A 24,426-nucleotide genomic window follows, 5' to 3' on the forward strand; every position below is an offset into this window, starting at 1 on the left:
GTAGAATAAACATAGCAACAACTGGAGAACACAACACGCAACATGGATGAGGACACACAAGAGGAGGGAACGATGGTGTTCTTGGGACTATTTTTAACGGAAAAATCCCAAACTAAAACAGCTAACTTTATGATGTTTCAGCAGGTCAGTCATGCTTGTTTTTATTTACGTCTGCTTCCTTGTTCCTCAGTCAGCTCGCTTCTTGATTGGCTACATTCCGTTCCACGTCACAATTCACGGCGTCATGACTCGGCAGTCGTCAGCTTGCCCCACACACAAAGGTTTTTTGATAATTGGCAATATTGAACATGTTTAATATTTACAATTGTCGGCCCCGACCGTTTTCGGAGCCAATTATCAGGACAAATTCACTCTTAACACACCTCAGACCACAGGATAATCTTTTAGGATAATCTTATAAGACATAAGATAACCGGGCGTTTGCCGTCCTTGGTCAGGAGAGGGGAAAATCGGGAAACAAACAGCCCGATTATCTTTATGTGTGTACCCTGTTAACCGAAAGCTCATTCAAAAATCCCATAGACTTTCAGACCAGGGAACCAGAAGTTCTAAAATGCTAACTTACTTCCGTGTTTTAGGACTCATTCATGCACCGCTCTATAGTCAGTGATTAAAAAAACAAACAAATGATAAGCCAGTGTTGCAGTGCCTCCCATTTTCTTTCATCTTTAAGACACAAATAGAGCAACACTGTTCATCATTCCATCAAAAATGGTCCCAAGAATGCAATTTCATTCCTATTCAAATAAATTTTGAGAAACAGAAGAAGGCAGGTGTTAAAATATATCCCCAAAACTTTTTTCATAAAACACATTTCATATTTGTAAAGCTTTTCAGCAGATCCTTATTAGCACCTAATTGGCCTGGAGCAGTGTGTTACTATGAACATGGTAAGGAGGCCAGAGACACTACATGAAAAACTCACAAATAGTTTGGTTCTGTCTTTTAATGAAACTGTAGCCCTTATTATTCATTAGAAATATGGTAGAAACCGTGTATGGAATTAGAGGAAATACTCTTCTTTATAATCAGCAAAAGCTAGGGGTCAGTCAATATTGTTTTTTTAGGCTCATACTGATACTCATTATTCATAATTCATGAGACTGATAACCAATACTTGGATCCACTGTGCATCTATTATGATAAACAAACTGTACTTAATGCAAGAACACACTCTGGTGCTAAAACACCTTAACAGCTCTGAGTTTGCTGATTCTCTGTCCCTCCTAATTATTGTTTTGTCCCATCTTGCATATTGTTTTGCAGGAGGTAACATTCTTCACAGTGCACAGGGTGTCATTCTGAGAACGTCTCATGGCTGTTTTTCTCACATTTTCAGAGATATGCGTTTCACCATTCACATGGTTGTTACTCTGTTTTGAACATGAGTCCTAACAGAGAATTTCCTCTCACTTTAAGATTGTTTTGACTGGACTTTTTCAAACTGGAGGTCCTGAACCTCTGAGGGGGCAAGGGGGTGGTAGGGGGTTGCAGAAACTTGGAGGAAAAATTAGCTGCATATTTCAATCTGTGTTCTTTTTTGTGTACAGACTGTCAGAAATAAAACACAGCACTACAGCTAACCATAATCAAACAGTCATTTGTATGGCATATGATCTATTATAAATCACTTCATTGTGTTTATAGCTGACATAAGCTTATTCCATCTTTCAGGTCATTGTTTCTATTAACGTTGTACATCTGATGGCGAAGGACAGTGGTTCTCTAACCCTGTGACAACTGTGCAAAAGCCTGAGTCACTGCAAAATGTTTTAAGGGGCTATTTTGTAGGAGTAAATGGTGTGCCAGGGCATTTTGGCTTGATCTTGGGTGTACTGTGGCCAAAAAGGTTAAAAACCACTGGTGCAGGATGTGAGTGAGCTCTATTTGTGTCTGTGACATGTGTAGTTTGTTTTGTTGCTGTATTGTTAAATGTTGTATGTGTTTCCATGGGACCCCCTTGAAAAGGAAATGCAGCATCTCGAGAGGCTACTCTTCAATACATTTCAGCAGCTGTAAATGGGAAGTTGCTGTACCACTGAAAACTAGCTAAAATTGACTGGTTGCTCTGTTTTTAAGAGTATCTTTAAGGCTTTCACCTTGAATCAACAGGACAGCCAGAGACAGACAGGAAACATGGGAAGAGAAAGTTGCAGAAGACATGTGCCAAACAGGAATGAGCCAGTGTGTTGAGGACTGTAGCCTTGATATAAGGGTGCCTGCTCTACCAACTGAGCTAAACCGGTGCCAGACCAAAGATAACTCAGCAGCAAATAAATACCAATAACAAAGGACCACTTGGACAACAAAACTAGTCAGTAGTCTAAATCACAGTGCTGTTTAGCCATGACTCTTAAACCACTGAGGCATTTTAGTTTCCCTATGAATGCCATAGGGGTAACTCTACAGGTGCACACATAAACCAGTGGGAAATCAGCTTCACGTGTATTTATGGACTGATATTCATCAAAATTGACAAACTTAGATAAGCTTCTGCGACCTTTGGTAACCTTTGAGATCATTTCTTGAAATGAGCACATCCTCTGCTTTTTCTCTTCAAGCTGTGCAAACTAGCAACCCAAGTCCTCAGCCCTGCTTTGGAGTTTATCTGTAAGAAGATTAAACCGTTCGGTTTTTGTTGGTCTGCTGTGAATGAGGCCTTTTGTTTGTACAGTATGTGCTGATGAGTCTTACTTTATTTAAATATTTTCTTTCTAAACATTATTTTGAATTATGAATGTTATCAGAGTGCTATTTTGGTAAATAAACTCACATTTCTTAATTATATGGTAGTTTATTATTTAAAAAAATTAAATATATCATGAATGATTAAATTTCAGAACTGTGAAGGAAAGTTGGATTTACAAACTCCCAACAAAGGTTCAAATGTTAGCAGCTTACAGATCCAGATCCCTCAGCGATCAAAGCTTCATTCAGCACACTTCGCTACGTCATCACAAGCCCCTGTAACACCATGCTTCTCTACAAAACACAGCAGCAGTGTGACTGCTCAAGAGGATCAGAGTTAATCACAATCATAAGTTGTGCTGCTACAATGATGTAACTGTTTGTAAAACAAGCTGCTAGCTAAATGCACTGTTACTGGAAGGTGGAGGAAAGCATTAATAAGTAATGAGAGTCACACTGATACCTGTGACTCTGACCACACCCGGTCTGCAGCACATTTGACCTAAAGGAGTATCACACATTTAGGGGATGAACTCTGGTCAGTAGGTTTACAGAGAGGGAGAGAAACTTGAGAGGATCTGATAGGAAAATAAAGTGCTTAATGCAAAAACTCAACCAGGAAGAGAGATCAAAACATCAACACATTTAACTTCTATGGCTGTTTCTTTACCAGGACTTGTTTTAAGTGTCAAAGATTGATTTGAAAGCTTTAAATCTTTCAAATTTAGTTTGAAAACACAGCTTAATGACTACAACATTTGCAGAAATGAAGAAAAGAGGTACTGAATTTCGTCTGCATTGATACAGAATGTATGCAAAAAAGTCTGAGGAAGGTTCCTGGTTCGCTTCCCAGCCTTTCTGTGTGGAGTTTGCATGTTCTCCTTGTGCATGTGTGGGTTCTCTGTTGGTACTCCAGCTTCCTCCCATCATCAAAGACATGCTCATCATAATTGGTGGCTCTAAATTTTGCCAGAGGTGAGTGTGAGCATGCCCAGTTGTCTGTCTCTCTATGTCAGCCCTGTGATTGACTGGCAACTAGAGTGTACCCTGCCTCTCAAGGTTAAAATGTTCCTCCAAACCAGCTTTTATCTCAGTGATCACACAGGAAAGCTCCTTGGTCTGAAAGAAGCTCTTATGTTGTGAAACTTGTTAGAAACTGATCCTGTTGTCACCAGCACAGAAAACAGACAAATGCAATTAAAGCTTAGAGTCTGAATGTGTGGACTCGACTGCAGTGTTTTGGCTGTGAGATTTTGTGTAGGTTTGCCTCAGCCTTAATGAGGAAAATAATAATCATCTTTATAATCAACAATAGTAAACATGAATAAGAAAACCTGTCCATTCACAATATACTATTGAAGATACGGAAGGGTCTGCTATAATCACAATAATGGTGTCATTCGTTGTATATCGATATATACAGTGCTTAACAAATTTATCAGACCACCTGTCATATTTGTCTCAAAGGCCAACCAGCATCATGAAAGGCTTTAATGCAGACTCTTCATTTCCAGTCAGCTCTCCACGTTTTACCATTTTGAACAGAAATGAGGGATTTCAAACTGAATTCACCCAAATTTGAGCCAGCTCACTGGGCTTCTCTGAGAAGACAGAAATGAATCAAGCGTAACATGCAACCACTAAAACTAATTTTTCTGTTCAGGAATGTAAGTAAATAACTATAATTTGACATATTAATCAAGAAATGATAATGTGCTTCACTATTTTTTCAGGTTTTTTTGTAAATCAGTACATTTAAAAATTCATGGATAACAATAATAATTATATTTTAGCATAAAAATTATCATTTCAGTTAAAGAGCTTCTACATATTGGTGTATTACCCATTGCAGAAACATAAAAAATGATTTTGGTAATTACCAATGCTGTTAATTTAGGGCAGCTGTGGCATAAACCTTACTTTGGTCTAATAAATTTGTTAAGCACTGTATATATGTATCAAAGATTGGGATTTTAATTTTAGGCCATGTTGTCAGCCCATCAACACTGAGGTCTGAGTGGCACTGACACTGTTTACCTGGTACTACTGTGTTTCTTTGCTGCTGAATAAGTTGTAGGAAAGTATGAAAACAAAGCCATAAGAAGCTTCAGCTTCCCTGTGAGACATCACAACTAATGTATCTGAAGGCTGAAGTGTGTTAAGGACAAAAGTAGTGCTGCACAATTAATCTAATCAATGGCAATTGTAATCATGGTCAAGCTGTGAAATTATATAACAGCATAAAAGGCTACAATTACTTTTGTCCTGAGTAGTATTTGAAATGTTTAAAAAGATACCTGCAGAAATGTTTTTAAGTTTGCAGTAGAAGTTGTAGAAACACCTTTTTTTCCAAAAAGGAAAACTTCTGACTTTTTTTGAAAATTAGTTATTTTGAAAGCAATACTGTGAAAACTTTGGGGGTTTTTTATGCTTCTTAATATTAGTATGTTTTGAGTTGAGAAATACACACTTCAAAACTATCATTCTCTGCATTGTCCTTCACAGCTAAGCAAGTAGATTCATGCTACCATTTATTTGCTGTATCATAATCGATTGCAGTTGCACATTAAAGCCAAAGTTTGTGTCTACATTTATCCTTAAACTGAAGTGTGAAACCTAAACACCTATAAATTGTCAATGCCAATTAAAACGAGGTGGAGGTGAAAGTGCACCAAAAAGCTAAGATAGATAAGGATTCAGTTGTTTTGTTACTATTACAAATAATCAAAATACATATGGAAATAAATACAGAAGATAATTTTGGTGTGAAACAGCAATCTGCAAGACAATCCGTTAAAAAATACATATCACCCAGTCATGCCATGTTTTAAGATCAGAACTTGATAAGAAGCATCTGCATAATGCTAACATCTACTGGTCAAAATGTCACACTACATCTGTATCTGCAACTGGTCATTCTATTACGAACCTCTAAACTCAGGGATTCTGCTCTGGATTAAAACCAGAGATGAAACTTGGAGATAAAGATGAAAATTAAAAATCTTAATGAGGGCACATTTTACTAAATCCTTAGAAGAGTTGTAAAATAACACGACTGTAAAGGTGACAACAATAATTCTCATGGCAGTGGCCCCTCATGGGGACCAAAGCAATGACAAGGAGGCCTGGCAAGACCAAATAAAGCAATGAGTGCTTGCAAAGCACCACAAATTTTGTGTGAATGCTTCCAAGTAAACACAGGGCTAAAAATGAATCTACAGCAGACACCACAAATACTGAAACCAAGAGAAGAAAATATGACGAGTTCTGTCTTGTTTTCACATACAATGATGGGATTACAAAAAAAGCCACACTCCATCCCGTTACCACATCCTGCCTGTGTGACATATGTTTTTGTGTTTTGAAATACATTCATGTGTTGATGTGTAGGGTTAAGTCTAGCGGGGCTTCAAACCATTTTTATGTACCAAAGGGGGGCCACAGCAGGAAAAGTTCAGGAACCACTGGGTAAAATTCACAAGAGATGATTCAAAGACACGTTCTAAGTGAAAAGAGGCACTGTATATCACTCTGGTATTCTCATTCCTCCCATTCAAAGCATAATGTAGGGCTGGCCTATATATTAAGCATAATATCTTTACAAACAGTTTTCTATTTTTCTATCAGTTTCTACTAAAAGATTCTTTATTTTTTATTTTGAATTGTATTTGTTAAAAGAGCAAAAACTGTGATATTATACCTCCTTGTCTCATTTTTACACCCCAATAATGTGGCACTGTAACAGCAAAGTGTTGACTTTTAAGAGCTACTGTATAGGTGACTGTGTGGGTGACTAATACTGCTAGTATGACAGGGTAGAAAATGTCATTCTAGTCAAATAAAATGACCACCAGAAAAGCAGACAGCACAATTTATTTAAGTAGTCATTAAAGACAAGAAACCATCTAACAAAATGACTGAATATAAGTCTTTCTTAAAAACAATTATTATAGTTAAATGGGAAATTAAAATAGTGATATCTTGCATGGTACCTTGAAGTAAATCTAATCATAGACATAAAGAAAATACTGAATGGAATTGCTGCCTTTAGTCAAAAGACTCAAAGATTATGGTAGAAAGTCTCCTGAATCCTGAACATAAACCTCTACTAGCAGTGGAATGAAAGTCTTCAAGTGGATTTAAGTTCCTGGAAACAGAAAAATGCCACTGCTGGTCCTGGGGTTGTGGTTTTGGTTACACAAACGTGCCCCTGACGGCTGCAGTGTGTCACCTGACTACTGAAAAACAACTTCAGACCAAACAAACAAAGTGTGACCAAAACCTCAAGACTTGTGAGCAACATCTGAAATGTGTCAAAAGCAGCAAGCTTTAAAAAAAAAAAACCTTATGACTGCTGCATCAAAGCTCTGGTGACTTCATTTCATCATAGGCTTGAAAATAAATACATATTCTTGGTTTAAAAGGGTGAAAAATTAGGACAGTGACCTACATATTGAAAATGCCATCAAAACACCTTGGTTTGCAGGTTTGCATATTAATAAAAAAAATTAACCAACCTTTGGTAGGTGAAATCCGGTGTATCTAGTTTGGGCAAAATAAATTTCATCTCGTTCAATTTCTATGTCTCTATCTGAATTTAAATGATCTAATAACATCAGCATTAAAAATATGAATAGACAGTGAACCTCCAAAGTATGTTTTGAAATTTCACCGTCAAATTTCCTTTTTGATGTACTTGCCAATGCACGTCTCATGATTTAAAGTGGCATTTGGTATTTAAAACCCTGTTTTTGAGTGTTTAAGGGTCTTAATGACAAAACAGTGCAAAAAAAACACCTGGCTTCTTTTGAGCTTGAGTCTGGTGTGTGAACTAGAGCCATAAGATCTTAGTGGGAGAGAACAACAGCCCACTGCCAAAGTTAAAAGTGCTGAAAGTAGGTGACTGGGTGTTCTGTGAAAATGGAATAAAAAAAATCCCTGTTGAAAGTTTCTGTACTGTTTAACTAAATTTTACTTAAAAGTAAACTGGTCGGTCATCAAATACATCAACAGCTAAAAGCTTTTAGTCCACTCCAGAAAGTCTTATTTGATTCCTGGAAACTGAAATTTGGTTGAAGGCACTGTGTCGTTGCTGGAGTAACTGCGTTCGGGAGAAGTTGGAGAACAACCTGTAAGCATCGTGAGTGCAGGTGAAGAGGGCGACATGGAGGTGGAGCTGACTGACTGTGGCGCCAGCTGGAGCCCACAGCGGCAGCCTGAATCATTGAGGAGCCTCAACACGTCTTTACGAAAGCGCACGCCTACCAGGGCGTACAGGATGGGGTTGAGGCAGCAGCGGGTGAACGCCAGCGTGCAGGTGATGTACTCCAACAGATGATCGCAGAATTGACCAGCGATTTTCTGTGAGAGCACTATGGTGTACGGCAACTGGAACACAAGAAACACCAGCACCAGAGCCACCATCAGCTTCAGTGTACGCTGACGATGCCACCCTTTCCCTCGCCTGTTTGCATGCCCCTCCCACAGGACATAAGCGATTGAAGAGTAGCATGCCACCATGATGAAGAGAGACAAGCAGAAGACAGCAATGATGGCTCCATTGGTTGCCATTTTCACTCGTCCACTCATCACCATACCGCAATAAGCCTCACTGCCAGACCCTAACACCCCAGAGTAGACGATCTCCGGCACACTGAGGAGCACTGCAACAACCCATACACCTACAGCCGCAACTTTCCCGCAGGTTAAAATCTGACTGCGCAGCCTGAGCATCTCCTGCGCCCGCGCCACCACCATGTAGCGGTCGATGCTGATGCAGGCCAAAAGAAAAAGCCCACTGTATGTGTTGATAGCATAGCATGCACGCATGGCCTTGCAGAGGAAAGTGGGGAGGATCCAGCCCAGGTTAGTGTAGACCGCCTGAGAAGGGAGGGTGAGGAGGAGGAGGAGGTCAGCCAGCGCCAAGTGGAACAGGAAGACGTCGGTCACGGAGCGAAGATGAAAGCGGCGGTACAGAGCAAAGGTGGTGATCACCAGGCTGTTTCCCACAATGCCCAGCAGGAAGATGAGGCAGAAAACACATGTCTGGAAGGTTTTGATGATAAACTCTTGCTCTTCATCAGCCTCACACCAGTATGAGTCGTAGTCAGTGGGGTCACTGGTGTTTGTCATATTCCACAATGAAAAGTTGTCATTGCCTGACTCAAAGTCATAGTAGTCGCCATCATGGATAAAATCCATTGCTGCTGGGGAAAAATAAAGATGAGTTCATCATTTGGCAATCAGGGAGAAGACAAAATTAATATAGCATATACCTCCATGCTGACCCTCCTCTACAACAGGGATTCCCACCCTTGTTTCATGTACATCCCCCTACTTGTATCTTCAAAGCCTCACTGTTGTCAAAAATCAACACAAAGTACTCTCTGGGTCATCATGGAGTAATACCCAGCTGCTCCTACAGCAAAATTCCTAATCATGATTATTTCTATTAATACTGAGATCATAATTATTAAGCTAGATATTACTCATGATTTTACATCTGCATCTGTGTGTGAATTTTTTAACGATTCGTTTCCTTCTGCTATCTCGGAAGTACAGCAAGAGTCAGAGATAATTTCCATTATCTTGTTTTCATGATCGTAGGATGCTAAAATCATATTTGAAATTGAAACTTGATTAACTGTCACACAAACATTTCTCATGGCACATAATTACTCATAATTTCACTAATTGTGTAAGGATTCTGATACCTTTGAATCCAAAAATGTGATCCAACAGAAGATGGTTAAGTTGCAAGCAGCTATTAGTGTGAATGATCAGAAGTATAGGTTGATGCAGTCCCATAATCCAGAGGACATGCACATGTCAGATGGAGGCCCAAGGAGTCAGTGGGAGTGGAGGAATGTTAGTGCTTTAAAGTTCTAGATGAACAACTAAGCTGCATTATTTTCAGAAAAATACTACAAACACTAATCACGACTTCCTGAACTTCAAAAACAAGATTTGTTGTGGGGTACATGACCAAGTATTAATGTGTTGTGTTGTGAACAAGCCAGTTCTACAAATGGGCTTTTCTTTACAAATGACAGGAGCTGGCTCTTATTTGAGAGCCAGGTAGATGCAATTCACCTGAAAACTTTAGTTTCTCTTAAAGGTGTTGAAAAAAATTGGTCAATATTTCCTTTCAAACTGAAAAAAAAAAATGCTTATGGCATGTTTATTTCTGTATTTGTTTTTATATATTAAAAATGAGATTATACATGGAAAAGATAGCTCTAATAAGGGCTGTGACACTCAAAAAACTTTCTATGTGCATATTCACTATTCTACCTTCCAGATTCTGCACAGAAGCATGTAGGGCCTTATGATTTCCACATTAACGGAATCGCGGATAGAATCACGGAATTGGCCAATAAAAACGTAATCTACCCTTTAACGCAGAAATCAAAGAAATTGAGTGAATTTGACTGAAATGCTGTGTTTTTTAGAAAGAGGAACGTATATCTGGGGAATATGTTCCGGGGGAACAGTAAAGTGTGGGACAACTTGTGCCTCACTTCACAAACTAACACCCTGCCCCCTCCTAAACAATTCAAAGCATGTAAAAGCAGCTGCTCAAAACACTGGTAAAACATCACGTAGTTCAACACAGAGCAGTACCGTGCGTCATAATATTGCACCTTCAAGAAAAGTCATCTGTGCTTCAAGTTATTTTACCTCACCACACCAGAGAGTCACGGAGAGAGAGAGAGGTGTGTTTTTGCGCGAGGCACACAACTGAAGTCATAACTTGAAGGCCTACCCACCCCTTGGAGGCTTAAAGGGATACTTCAACATTTTGGCAAATTTGCACATTGCCATAATTCCTATAGTCTTAGTAATAGGTTCGTTACCTTTAGTTGTTGGTGCAAGCTGTTTTTAGATCGGCCGAGTTCGGACCTGCTGTGCCAACTCAATGTAAGCAGACGGTATTCGGCTTTCCCTCATCAAACTCATCAAATACACAATTCAACAACTCCAAAACGCTCTCGTGGACAAGTTGTGACCTGTACATTCACCACACTATGAAATAATAATGTATAATTATGTAATATTATGACACATGAAGCAAATACGGGGAACTTTCTTGAGTAAACCACTAGGCGGAGTGACACAGTGCAGCAGCCATGTCTGGAGTGTAGTTCTGGCTTTGCATTTAGCTTTAAAACATCTCCGTCTCATAATGTTCCATGATTACTTCATAGCATGGTGAATGTACAGGTCACAACTTGTCCACGAGAGCGTTTTGGAGTTGTTGGATTGTGTATTTGATGAGTTTGATGAGGGAAAAGCGGAATACCGTCTGCTTACATTGAGTTGGCACAGCAGGTCTGAACTCGGCAGCACCGATCTAAAAACAGCTTGCACCGACAACTGAAGGTAACGAACCTATTACTAACACAATAGGAATTATGGCAATGGGCGAATTTGCCAAAATGTTGAAGTATCCCTTTAAAACTCAAGATAAATGTCTAAATGATGTTACATTCGAGTATCTATTAGCTTAATAGTTCCTCCCATAGATACTGTAGTTCCTTTTGGTTGCTTAACGAGCCAATACGTGTCTTCATTAACGCAGCGGTCTGATATGAGGCAGACAGATGGACAGCGAGGATGGAGGGAGATGATGAGAGAACCGTTACAGTCAGGAGTAGAACACAATGCAGCATCAAATTGCATGGACATTTACAGACTGAGAGACGAAAGAAAATTTACAGGTTTTCTTTTAACCATTTAACTTTAATGTGACCTTCTTATCAAGTCACTATCCCTCTGTGTTTGAGATAACAGAAGAATTTCTTCATTTACATTTAAACATCAGTTAGAATGTGATTATACATGTGGATGTGTCTTATAATGCTGGAAATATCTGAATGTTACACTGGTTATAACAATAGAACATTTTATTCATTTTATTAGAGGTGCACCAATCGATCGGCCAAAATTGGAATTTGCACCGATTTCCTTAATTTTGGGGGATCGGTGATCGGCCGATACTTAGATAAGATTGGTGGATAAGATCGGTTTCATATGTACCTCTACCTACTAAAATGTGAAAAATGAAAGACTAAAGGAACTGATATAATTTAGTAGTTTAGACAGCAATGCTCTAAACTTTTCATTTATATTTGAGAGAACTACCTCATGTGCAGTTAAAACAACAAGTTTGTATTGTTTCACGGGTATTGTTTAATGTTGTTCAATAAAATAAGATTGGACCATTGAAGATGTATGCTGTCAGTTATAAAAAAAAAAAAAAAAAGAAATCGGTATCGGCCAAAATCGGAATCGGCAGGTCAGGCTTTTCAAAGATCGGTGATTGGCCAGAAAATTGCAATCGGTGAACCCCTACATTTTACATAAACAGGACACTCTTTTTTATGGTAAAATTAGTGGAAAGGTTGAAAAAACAGATCTCCAAAAAATTAAAACGGAAAAACGGAATTTCGAAAAAAGTAAAATCACATTTAGCAAAATATAAAATGAATTTCATAGGGCTCTAAGCATGGTTAGAGCTTTGCTTAATTAATACAAGCTCTTGAGTAATAGCTGATAGATAGGAATGCACAACATTCATTGTTTGCCAACATGCCAATATTACCAAACTCATTTTAGCCAATACCAATACTGATATATGTACACTTCCTTTTTGTGAAGAACATCAAGTGTCCCCCATGCAAAGAGAGCTCGAGTCCAGCAGGGCAGAGAGAAGGGTGGGGAAGTAGACAGTCAGGTAGTTATACATTTTTAAAAAATATATCAGGACTCGCGGTAGGCCCCCTTGAAGGTGTGGCATCCTAGGCAACTACTTAAGCCTGATTATATAGTTAAACATATTTAAGACCTATATATGATTTATGATGCCAAAATGTATGGCCAGTATAACAACTGTAAAGTATCTTATCTTAAATTGTCTTATCAGCTATGTACTCTTTACCCACGTATCTGTGCTTACACACCATTGGCAAATGAATGCCCAACAATTAACCTACACTCTTAATAACTTAAAACAAAAACAAAAATCTTATATTGCCTTCTGCTGTTGCTGCCGTGGTATCCAAAGAGGTATCAGCTCCATTAGATTTTTACTAGAACTGTATCAAGGTTCTAAATCCGGCTATCAAGGCAGGCCTTTCTACATATAGTTCAGTGAAACAACATGAGAATAGATCAACTGAAATAGCACCGGTCCTTTACAAGGCCTTATTTCAATCATTTCTAACTCATGGCAATTGACGGGAGTCAAAATGGGCCAGACATAGCCTTCATAATTGACCGAAAAATAAAAACCTTCTCTAGTAGTGCTGGGAAAATTAATTGCAAATTAGATTAAACTGCAATATAGCTTACTGCAATTTTCAAATCACAGAAGATGCCATATTTCCTAAACCTGAAATGTATGTCAAAATCCCTGTTTTCTTCATTTTTGTATGTTTTTCTTATTAAAGTGGAAAATTTATATAAAAAATACTATTCCCTTTAATAAAACAGTTCATATCAAATTTGCAAAATGAGTAAAAAATATCATCACAGATGGTCTTTAAAAATGATTTTTCCCTAGGTTCATTTAATACTGTTTTGGTTAAAGTAAAGAAGAATAATTTCTTGTTTTTGTTGAGATGAGGAACTTAAGAAATAATCACATATTAAATTGCAATTGTAATTTCAATTAGATTATTTTCCCCAACTGTTCAGCTCTATTCTGTAGCATGTTTGTAATGACTGAGTCAATCTGTAAAATTCCGAGTAAGACCAACTTGCAAGAAGAATAATTAATGTTCAACATGCAGTGTTACTACTTTAATTCACATCATGTTATCAGGAAACACAACCTCCGCCACATTAAGGTTGAAAGTAAGACACCTGCAGCCTAGTTCCTCAGTTTAGTAAGCAGCTGCGATATTTGAGTCATTTTGCAGCAGGTTGCGTGACAGTGGCATCAGGTCGTTGGCACAGGGGAAATCGTGGGCAGCTTCAGGTCTACAGATCAGTCAGTGTCGCGTGCTAACAGCCTTTATAGACAGTTTCCACAATCCCCATTTTATCATTTCTCACTTAGTGTGAGAGTCTGTCACTGACGATTCCACACACACTGGATCTGAGATCTTTTCTTTTAACATGTTCACTTCTTTTAACTCTTTTCATGATGGTCAAGTCAGACTTTCAGGAGTTTCTCTTCAAGGTAAGAAAAAACGGCTGTAAAGAGAAAAGTGATTGGTCAAAAGTCTTCTGAATAGAGAGATGTTGACTGTTTAATCAATTTTAGAGTTTGATTTTCATTTATAGTTAGTCATCTTTTTATTTGAATCTCTAAACATCATAGTGTGGAGGGCGTGTTTACTTCAAACTGTAGGATATGAGATTAATTATGAATAAAAACACCTGATTAAAAAAAGCAGTGTAATTATGTAGTTTATAGTTAAATTTAAAAAAAAAATTGGCAAAATGTTTTTAATGGTTGTTAATTGCAAGAGATGTGATTTCACTTCACTTGCATGTCCCTCAGAAAATGTGCTAAAAAATAAAAAATGAGAAAATGCTGAATATTTTGTTGTTTTCAAAGACAACTGGATTAAAAAGGAAACTACCTCACAGATAATATGAATTTTAGTCATGCAAATGCTTGTTTTCTGTCAATTTGAGTGCCATTGTTTATTCCTTGATAATTTAACAATTCATTTATAGACGTGACTTTTTATGTGAGTGATAACTCGCAATACAATATTTTTTTAATATATTAATATTTTTTTTAATTAAATTTTAAGTTTAACATTTTAAAAAAGGAATCATATTCCCAAGAATCCACATCTACCATTTATTAACTCAGTTATTGCTTCACAGCTGTTTGTTTGTTTGTTTGTGTGACATTTTTTTACGTAAAGTCACAAAAACAACAGAAAAGCACTCAATTGAATCACTGGGAAAAAATGAATCAAAAAACCTTCAGGTCTGCAGAAAGAACAGCTCACTCTTAATTCAGTCGCATTAATTAATAGGATCCCACCAGACATGGTTTTTGTCCCACTGTTATTTTACCATAATATAAAATCAGAGTTTGTCCTTTAACACAGATTTTGATTTTCATTATTATGCCACCTCCATCATCTTGCTTGCCATCGGCATTACCCCATTCTGGGTCTGAGTCATCAGCCTTGTATCTGGGCTTTGCTGCTTTCCAGATATTTCTTGTAAGAAACTACGCTTGACGTGCAAAGAGACAGGCATTCACAACATCTACCCACACCTCTATGCTTATATAAAAACTGACTAATATTTCTCAAACACAGGGCAAAACTGCCTTCCTGGTTGTGGTTCAACTCCTCTGAAAGTGTGAAAGTTTGAATTCAAAGACTTCAGTGTGACTTTATTTCACAAATATAGTAAAAATAACGAGGCCTGCGAGGTGATGCCGTGGTACGCATGTCGCCTCACAGCAAGAACGTTCCTGGTTTGAATCCCAGATGGACAGGCCCTTTCTGTGTGGGGTTTGTATACTTTTTGTGTGGATGTGTGATTTCTCTCTAACTTCTTCCCACGGTCCAAAAACAGGCTCATTAATAGGACTGTAGTCAACTAGAGAACATCTTGGTTGACCGAAAATTACACCCACACATCGACCAAATGCAGGTAAAAAATTAAAAATAAAAAACAGCTTAATCCATAACAGGATCCTCATTGCACTCTCTGGTAGTCTGGATGACCTTAAAAATCAACATAACAAGCTTTATGAGGCACTATTGATTATTTTTATCCTCATTTTGTTCTTCCAAATAAAAGCTGATTCAGAGATGATCAGCATGTACCTACCTTTAATCACATAATTTCTGTGATCAGCACGAGAACTGTTTGGCATCATAGCCTACAAAATATCCATAAACAATTGTTTGTATTAACTTCAGGGTTTCCACTACATGTAATTGATCATGGTGCACCGCCATGCCAAAATAAAAGCCGCCATGCCTTCATAATTATGATTTTTTTTCAGATGTTAAAAATATAAATTATATTGTATGAATGGATCCATATAAACATTTAGTCTATATTTGCGCACATTTATGAACCATAATAAGAGTTTGAAATTGTAATCATGAAATGTGACACTGCTGTGCAACTTAATTTTGAAAAACGAACACCGGAGTCTCAACTTCCTGTCCGTCGTCACATACGGACGGCTGACAATTTACTACTACTACTACTTCTTTCACTTAGTTTAGTACTTCCCTGATTATAATCCAATAATTAGCGGTAAACTTGAGTACATATATTCATCATCCACTGTGTGTCATGATGGAGATGAGACGCTAGCAATCTAAAAATACTTCGTTGTCATAAGAATGCCGGTGGAACTTTAGTTTCGTTTCTGTTACGAGACTGGATAAAAACAACAGCTATGGACTGTCAGGCGTTCATCTAATCCATGATATTTGCCTCACTTTGTGTTCTAAATGTCCACTAAAACAGGAGAGAGGGAGGAAAAACATTGCAGTCACCGGGCGAGAGGAGCGGTTGGTTGTGTGTCTGTGTATGTGTGACAGACTAGAGGAGAGATAGTTTGTGTGTCTGTCCGTGAGTGCAGGTCGGCCTGACAACAAGCATGAACGAACTAATGTTAGCTTGTTGAATACTTGAGTGATAAATGTTTATAAGCTATCATAATATCAATAACTTTAAGAGGCTGAGGCTTACCCATAGACTGTTTACTTGTGGCTCCTCTGAGATAAAATAACTGCATGAGGACGTAATAAAAGCAGAATCCCATTTTAGGAGTCTATCATTCAAATCATATCCCCAATTGTTGTCATTAGTATAATCTTAAATTATTTATGTACAGTGCTTAACAAATTTATTAGACCACCTGTCATATTTGTCTCAAAGACCATCCAGCATCATGAAGGGCTTTAAAACGGACCCTTTCATTTTCAGTCAGCTCTTCACGTTTTACCATTTTGAACAGGAATGAGGGATTTTAAACTGAATCCACCCAAATTTGAGCCGGCTCACTGGGCTTCTCTGAGAAGTCAGAAATGAATCAAGCATAACATTCAACCACTAAAACTCATTTTTCTCTTCAGGAATGCAAGTAAATAACTATAATTTGACATATTAATCAAGAAATATTAATGTGCTTTATTATTTTTTCAGGTTTTTTTGTAAATCAGTAAATTTGAAAATTCATGGATAACAATAGTAATTATATTTTAGCATTAAAAATATCATTTCAGTTAAAGAGCTTCTACATATTGGTGTATTACCCATTGCAGAAACATAAAAAGTGATTTTGGTAATTACCAGTGCTGTTAATTTAGGGCAGCTATGGCATAAACCTTACATTGGTTAGGGTTAGGGTGGTCTAATTAATTTGTTAAGCACTGTATGTTTGTAAGGAGGGAGGCAAAGTAAAAGCATAAAAAAATATCATTATCACTTTTTAAAAAAATTTTTTTGAGTGTATTATGCTGTGGCATGTCCAAATTATTTAATTTAACAAAACTAAAAAAAAAGACCTCCCCCACAGTTTCAAAAAAATCCTGGAGGAAACCCTGAACTTACAACGATATTAACAGGATCACTTGCACCAGCCGGCGCGGTGTCATTTCTGAGCATATATCAGACCATATGCAGCGTTTATTTACCGAGGTGAAGGGAGAAAAGTCCGCTGGTTGTGACTTAATGACAAAGAGACATTGTCCCTTCTCTCTTTGCTCTCTGTCAGACTGTCTGTTACAGACAGTAATGCTTGGTCGTATGAGAGCATACCGACCGGCCATCTAACCAGTGGAATAAAAAGGTCAGCCCGACTGATTAGGTTAGTAAATGATTCTAAATCACCCTAAGGGTTGAGTGTGCCTCATGTTTGTTTCTCTGTCAGCCCTGTGATGGACAGGCAATCAGCCCCAGCACCCTATGACTCCGAAGGAGACAAGCAGCATAAATCAATGGATAAAAGGACCATTAACAACTGTTTAAAAAATGATCATGTTTGATCCTAGCTTTCACTATAGAGGTTGTTTATTTCATGGTTATTATAATGAATGGTTATTTCATATTTTGGGTGGGCAAAGAACTCTGCAAAACTCCACAAAAACATAGTTATTATTATAATTTCTGTAGCAAATAGATGGTTAATATCTAGAGCCCAGGTGACTCTTGACTGTCATTGCAAAAATAACACAAAATTCACCTTATTTTATACGTTGTATATTCTATATTTATCCCTGTGCTTCTCTATAAAGATATGTACTTCCACCATCATGTGCCTCAAGTAAACCTTTAAAAACAAGTCCATTTGTTTCTTAGGCAAAGTTAATCACGTATGTTGTCAACTGTACTGCAAAAAAGGTTGGCTGTTCTTAAAGGGTTAGCATTTTATCTGTAGAAATCCCAAAAGTGTCTGACTTTTCTTATCTTAATTTTATAAACAGTATCTTTTTTTTTATTGCTTGACAACTGAAATTCTTCCAAAAATGTGCCTATCATGTTTGGGTCTGACTTAATTTTCATTCAACTTCTCAATGAAATTCCTTCTTTTAAACAGAATTATCAGTGGATTGTTAAGTATTGTAATTCTTGATTTTTATTTTATGTGCTGTTAAAAGATAATGCAGCACCATTTTATGTGTTTCTTCTTACAGATGACGACATCCCACTGTTTCAAATGGTCATATTTTAAATTTTCTTATTTTGGTGTGCAGTAACATCTAGCTATAGTATGTCAATAAACCTGCTCAAATCACATTCTCTATGGTTATGTTCACTTTAATTCATACATAAACACATATGTTTTTTATGAGGAGTAACTTTAGTTAAATACTGTTTGCGTACATCTTTCCCAGTTTTCTCTGTCTAATGAACAACGATGTTGAAATCAATGGTACTTTTTTTTCTTAGTTAAATAGAGACACTGTTGTCAGGTTGTTGGCACATGAAAACTTATGAGTAATTTTTAAATCAGAGACATCACATGCCAATACTGACAGTTTCATTTCTCTTTTACATGAGCTGCTGAGGTTAAAACTATTCTTCACTTTTCTTGAGAAAAAAGTTTCAAACACACATCACCTTTTACCCGCAACAGGCTGAAATACAGAGAACACAGGATAAAGTAAACAGGTTAACTATTAAATAATGTGAGATTTATTCCATATTTGGTATGCAACTCCATTTCAGTGTATTTGGAAAAAATAAAACTTACTGAATATTTCAGTGAATTTGTAGAGTAGTTGTAGTTGCAGATGACAGTAGTCTGGTATAAATACAAACCAAATCATACAAATATGAGAAATGTTAGACTCTTTCATGATGACCCAGATAGAGAGTAAGGCAGTTCAGCTTAACTGTAATAATAATGTTAATAAAGAACCGACTAAAATATTCAAATATTTGTTACACCGTAAAACTAAATTCATGCAAAGATAATTTAATCTTTCTTAGTTTACTCTTATCTATAAATTCAATTAGTGAGTGGCTGTACTTCTGAGTTTTTGTACAGTGAAAATATATTTAGTTTGCATGATAATACCAAAAAAGTTTTAAAAATAATTTTGTTTTCTTTTGATGTTCATTTTCTCATCACTTCTGTTCTAAATAATGCTCTACACATTCCTCAATCTATACATAAAATCTTAAACAGTAAACCCTTCTTTTTTTCAATTTAACCTTGTGTTTCTCATTGTGACCATACCTGTGTTGTTTGAGGTGTTGAGCATGTTCTAAGTCCTCCTCCTGAGTTCCTGAGTCAATGACCTAGATACTATGACAAGCTGGCACTCTTAAAAACAACCCTAAAACTTCTCTTAGCCAATGAAAACAGCTCAGTGCTTTGCTGACCTTGCTATAGCCCCGTGTTGTTGTTTTCAATAACTAGGAGTCACTGCAGGATGTGAATGTGAAACTCATGTATCTCATGGACTTTGTGGGCAGCTGACCTGAGAATGTACAATCTGATGTAGAAACATTGCTTCCAGTCAACAGATTTTTATCTTCTTTCTTGCAGCCATTAACACATCTGCAACTGTTCATGATCATTCTGATAGGGAATGTTTCAGCTTAATGTACTCTTTAACCAACAATGTTTCCCCTGTGACAAAAATGAGGTATGTTCAAACAATAGGAGGCAAAATTAAACAAAACGCTCAGGACATCAGGGTTCAACAGGCGGGCAAACACGTGCAAAAACACACCTGGGTAAGCCATTAGAGTGGTGCTGAAACCAGCAGTAACCCACCATAACCTCTCTATGACATCTTTTGAGGTTATTTGTTTGTGAAGGTTGCTAGTCATTTCGGTCAAACTCTGGAGCATCACGTTTAATTTACCTGAGGTCACACATAACCAAGGCTGATGAGAAGCTACCACATAATGCCAAGGAGAGTCCAATTAGGCCTTTATGTGTTTAAAAGTTAACTTTAGGAGGTGGCCTCATATCAAAATCTGACCGATATAATACCCTGCAGGTGCAACTAATGACCTTTTCACCATCCATTAGGTTGCAATCTTTTACACATTTTTTGATTAGTATAAAATAATAATATAAATAGGTGATAGGGAAAAATATCATTCAAGTTAAAATGGCATAAACTAATTTCTGCTATCCAAAATGTAAAAAAACCCTGACATTTTTTAACTTTCTCTATGTCATCCTCAATGTATTTCAAACAGTAGACAGTTTTAGTTCTGCAAACCCTGGTGTTGATATTTTTTCTATGCCTGTGGAGCTGAGAAATACTCAGACCATTCCGTTTTCTCTAAAGAGAAGCATCTTTCATTCTTAAACCTCCTGGGTCAGAGGAAGCATAAGCCCACATGTTCAATATGCTAAGTCTGCTAAATGACAATATGACACTTTAGGAGTGAGTCAAAGGCATGGGCTTACATTGTAAACAGCCTGCTGAAGTTAAATAAGAAAAACAACCGCTGACCATCATTTCAGGGATCTGCCACCCAGTTCTGAACAGTAAAAAGATTCACTGTTTCATTTTGAAAGAGCTGCACTCCTAGTGTGCCAAGTATTGTGAATCAGGAATCTATTTGAATCAAAAATCAATCCCCAGAATTAGAATTGAATCATGAGATACGAAAAGATCCACCCCCCTAATATAAAGCAGAGAACCAGTGACTGTTCATTTTCAAAGAAGCAGGAATGAGCTATTTCTTAGGCCAGTTCAAATTAAGGAAATATTAAAGCTTTGTGGGACAAATCAGTCACACAAGATACAAACACCAACTTCAACATGCCCTCTTTATTTCCGACCTGATCTAAACTCTGAAAGCTTATCATATCTGGTGCGACTGGTGTTGTTTATCTGCAATACGGATGTGAAACATTTAAACACGGCGAACCTCTGACTCATTTAGCTCAGTCATAATACTGATGTGAATAATCTTAAAAATCAAAGGCTGAAGTGAATCAAAGCAAAGTGTTGAGCGACATTAAATTGCTGTATTCAATGTTAGATATTTAATAAGCGTATTAATAGGGTTAGAGACAGTCAAGCATTATCACCTATGAAACACATACTGTCTTTTTTGATAAAGCTTTTTAGTATAAAGAATCTGCCATAGAGCTGATGCCCATGTCCTCGTGAATTGTTTGTCAATATTGTGTTTTTAAATGTATTTTTCTTCAAATTTCAAAATGCTGTAAACAGCCTATCTTAAGATCAACTTAAGATATTAAAACCGCTGCCTAAGGATGAAGAGATGCATCGGCCTTTTAGACAAACACTGGAGATCTGCTATAATGTGTCTGTTGTGTTGCATCTAGGACTGAACGATTTGGAAAATAATCTAATTGCCATTTTTCCCCCCCAAATATAGCAATTTCATATGTGATTATTCCTTAACTATCTTTTATTCCTAAACAAGGGCTGAGCAATTGTTTACAAGTGTTTAATTCTGATGATTTAGACTCGTATTGCAAATTGGATATGAATTATTGCATTGGAGGGTTTTTGTCATTCCTATATTTAATAAGAAAAAAGTACAAAAATGAAGAAGATAGGATTTTTTGTAGACTATTCTAGAAAAAATGGCCCCTAAAAGATTGCAGGATATGTCATGCATAACATCTCTGCTGCAAAAAAAAAGTTTAAAACACGACACAAATTTCAGGTCAAACAAATATTGCAGCAGGCCTAATTGCAATTTAATTCAATTTATGATTAATTGCCCAGCCCTAGTTGTATCAATTTAATGCTGGCATTTAGCAAACATAATGACTAATTCAGCAAAGAGAATTGTTATTTGGCAGAAGATGTGACTTGTTGAACGAACTCTGAACTTATTTCATAGTCAAAGATGAGATAAAATGTTGACATTGGAGTGTTACACCAAAACAAGATAAAAAGCATAACATAAAACATAAAAAGCATAAGAATCAGCTCTTATTTTTTCAAGTTCAAGCATTATATGCTCCCTAAACCAACTGAAATAAAACAGCAAATAAAATCAATACAATGGAGTATTATCAGCATAAAACATAACTTTAACATTTAAATAAGAATAGATGATTAGCATATATTATGAATTGCACAGGACCTTTCGACCCTTGTGGTACACTGTTATCAAGCAACAGAAGCGCCTAAATTGATTTCAATCATCTCAAAGTTTATCCGTTTTAGCACAATGGACTTTCAAAATGCCACAAAAAACCCCCACAAAAACACTATAAAACATGCAAATTACTTACATAAAGACCCTGTCTTTCCGGCAATGGTGTTAACTGTTGAAACATTTTACCCTTTAGATGCATTTTACATTTCGGACACATCTAAAAGGAGGACCCAAAGTAGCTTTTCCTTTTTCAAAATATTTGATACTTAAGATAATTTTTATACCAAATACCAAGTGTTTAAGAATAAAAAAGTGTCCTCAATTCTAATGCTCAGAAGTAGGAAAATACAGTGGCGTATTGCATTCACTTAAAAAAAAAAAAAAACCCTCCTGTTTTTACAACTTAACTATCTCGTAAAAACAGGAATTTATTTATTTACTTTTGAATTTCCTGTTTTTACGAGATACTATCTCGTAAAAACAGGATTCGATAAGACCTAAGAACAGAGAACTGTTACTTGGAGCAGATACAGATATTCCTGAGACATGATCATGTGGATGAGTTTTCACGCAGATGCTATTTGTATGGCACAAGCAATCATAACCAATGCATAGAGAACTGGTGGGGATTTTTAAGGAAACAATATGCACTGGATCAAAATCTTTCAGGGTTTGAAAGATTCTGACTACTTTTTAACCCCGCACCTTTAATTACTGGCTGATAAATGCAGCAACCAGTCATGCAGGAGAGCGCCTGGGGGAATCCTGTTTTTACGAGATACTATCTCGTAAAAACATGAAAATCAAAAATAAATAATTTCCTATTTTTACGAGATAGTAGCTCGTAAAAGCAGGAAATTCAAAAATAAATAAATTCCTGTTTTCACAAGATAGTTATGTCATTAAAACAGGAGGATTTTTTTATTTTCAAGTGAATGCAATACGCCACTGTAGGAAAAAAACCCAGAAGCCCCTATTCCTGATCTTCTGTCATATTTCTAATCTAAAGCTGCTGTAAGAGAAAAAGAGGGATCAGTAATGGTCCTTTCAAACTCAATTTAGTTGGATGAGTAATAAAACTGTTTAATTCTGTAATTACACTTTTGGTGCAATTACACTTTACACTAATTACACATTTTGGTTGACTTTGTAATTTAGACAATGATCAGTAGTTAAGAATTTTTTTTACTTACATAAAATAAAAAATAAAAGGCACTCAGTATAGTGTATAGGACACTTCTTGCCTTTTTTTTTTGCTGTGGTTAAAACAAATTTTCAATTTGTCTGATTTTTCTTGTATCATATAGAAATCATAACTTCTGCTAACCCTATTCTTAGTGTTTTTTCAGGTTGCTTAATTATACAGCTGGTTTTGTGGGTTTGAAATGTAAAAGGTACAAAAACAAATGGTATCTACATTTGCCTATTTTGACACTACAAGCATGTTGTCTGCAGAGGTATTGAGCATTAAACCACAACCTTGGTGCCAAACAGGAAAAAAAAAAAAAAAAAAGGCAGAAATGTTTTTCCGTCTGAGAAATGTTCGTCTTCAGATGTTAACATCTGTTGATCTGCACTGGTTCACCCATGACTTTCCTGTTTATGAGCGTGGTTCTTTACACTGATGAGAAACTTTTGACCTGCTATTCAACCTGTGGACACCACAGGGTTAAAGTAAAGGCTGGCATCGTGCTGTCTAAAATGGTTTAGCTACCTCTTGAATCAAGCCTTTGTTTCTTGAGAGCTTTATTAAGAATAGCTAAACTGTCAGAGACACAGCTATAAAGGAACTGTTTTCTAAACTGCAAAATTTAACTTTCATGATGTTTTATCCTGCAAAGATATTTTATGGACTTAAAATTGATTTTCCTCCCATATACAAGGCAGTTTTCTGACTATTTCAGACTACTTAGAAACACCAAACACCGTCTGATGAAAGTAAAACAATAATGTACAATGGGAAAATTGTAATAAACTTTATTTCAGATAATTAAGTTACATTTAGTAATGTAAATTTCAGCTTTCTTGAATCTATTTTTGCAAAGTAGGAAAAAAAGAGTAAAACAGCACACATAGTGACAGTTCAGGGTTTTTTTGTTTGTTTTTTTTGCAGGTTGGTTTGACGAGGTACAAGTTCCGCAATCTAAAAATGTTTTGAGTTTC

At 36.7% G+C, this 24,426-nt stretch overlaps 2 protein-coding genes across 5 annotated transcripts in view; both read right to left on the reverse strand.

Moving 5' to 3' along the window:
• The window catches only part of fmnl1b (formin-like 1b), a 95,133-nt gene that overhangs the window by 47,224 nt on the left and 23,483 nt on the right, over window positions 1-24,426 (reverse strand). The window lies entirely within an intron of this gene.
• Window positions 5,914-19,447, reverse strand: ccr10 (chemokine (C-C motif) receptor 10). 4 transcript variants are annotated; one of them, XM_041815625.1, is made up of 4 exons: window positions 19,394-19,415; window positions 18,905-18,955; window positions 18,772-18,788; window positions 5,914-8,912 (listed from the first exon to the last, which is right to left on the reverse strand). In XM_041815625.1, the coding sequence occupies exon 4, from the start codon at window positions 8,908-8,910 to the stop codon at window positions 7,753-7,755; it is 1,158 nt and encodes a 385-aa protein (XP_041671559.1). In that variant the 5' UTR covers window positions 8,911-8,912; window positions 18,772-18,788; window positions 18,905-18,955; window positions 19,394-19,415; the 3' UTR covers window positions 5,914-7,752. The 4 variants fall into 4 exon arrangements, with proteins under 4 accessions (XP_041671559.1, XP_041671556.1, XP_041671558.1 ...); XM_041815622.1 differs by lacking the exon at window positions 18,772-18,788 and having other exon boundaries at window positions 19,394-19,443; XM_041815624.1 differs by lacking the exons at window positions 18,772-18,788; window positions 18,905-18,955 and having other exon boundaries at window positions 19,394-19,447.

The sequence above is a fragment of the Cheilinus undulatus genome, linkage group 20 (genome assembly GCF_018320785.1).
Source record: "Cheilinus undulatus linkage group 20, ASM1832078v1, whole genome shotgun sequence".
Taxonomy (NCBI): domain Eukaryota; kingdom Metazoa; phylum Chordata; class Actinopteri; order Labriformes; family Labridae; genus Cheilinus; species Cheilinus undulatus.

Bases quoted from the DNA above. Each gene is read 5' to 3' on its own strand.
- ccr10 (XM_041815622.1), bottom strand. From the start codon at position 19,418: ATGCTCAACACCTCAAACAACACAG. The intron at 18,956-19,393 runs GTATGGTCACAA...TATTTATACCAG, and splicing joins CAACACCTCAAACAACACAG to ACTACTGTCATCTGCAACTA. The intron at 8,913-18,904 runs GTAAGTTTTATT...TTTCCCCAGCAG, and splicing joins CAAATTCACTGAAATATTCA to CAATGGATTTTATCCATGAT.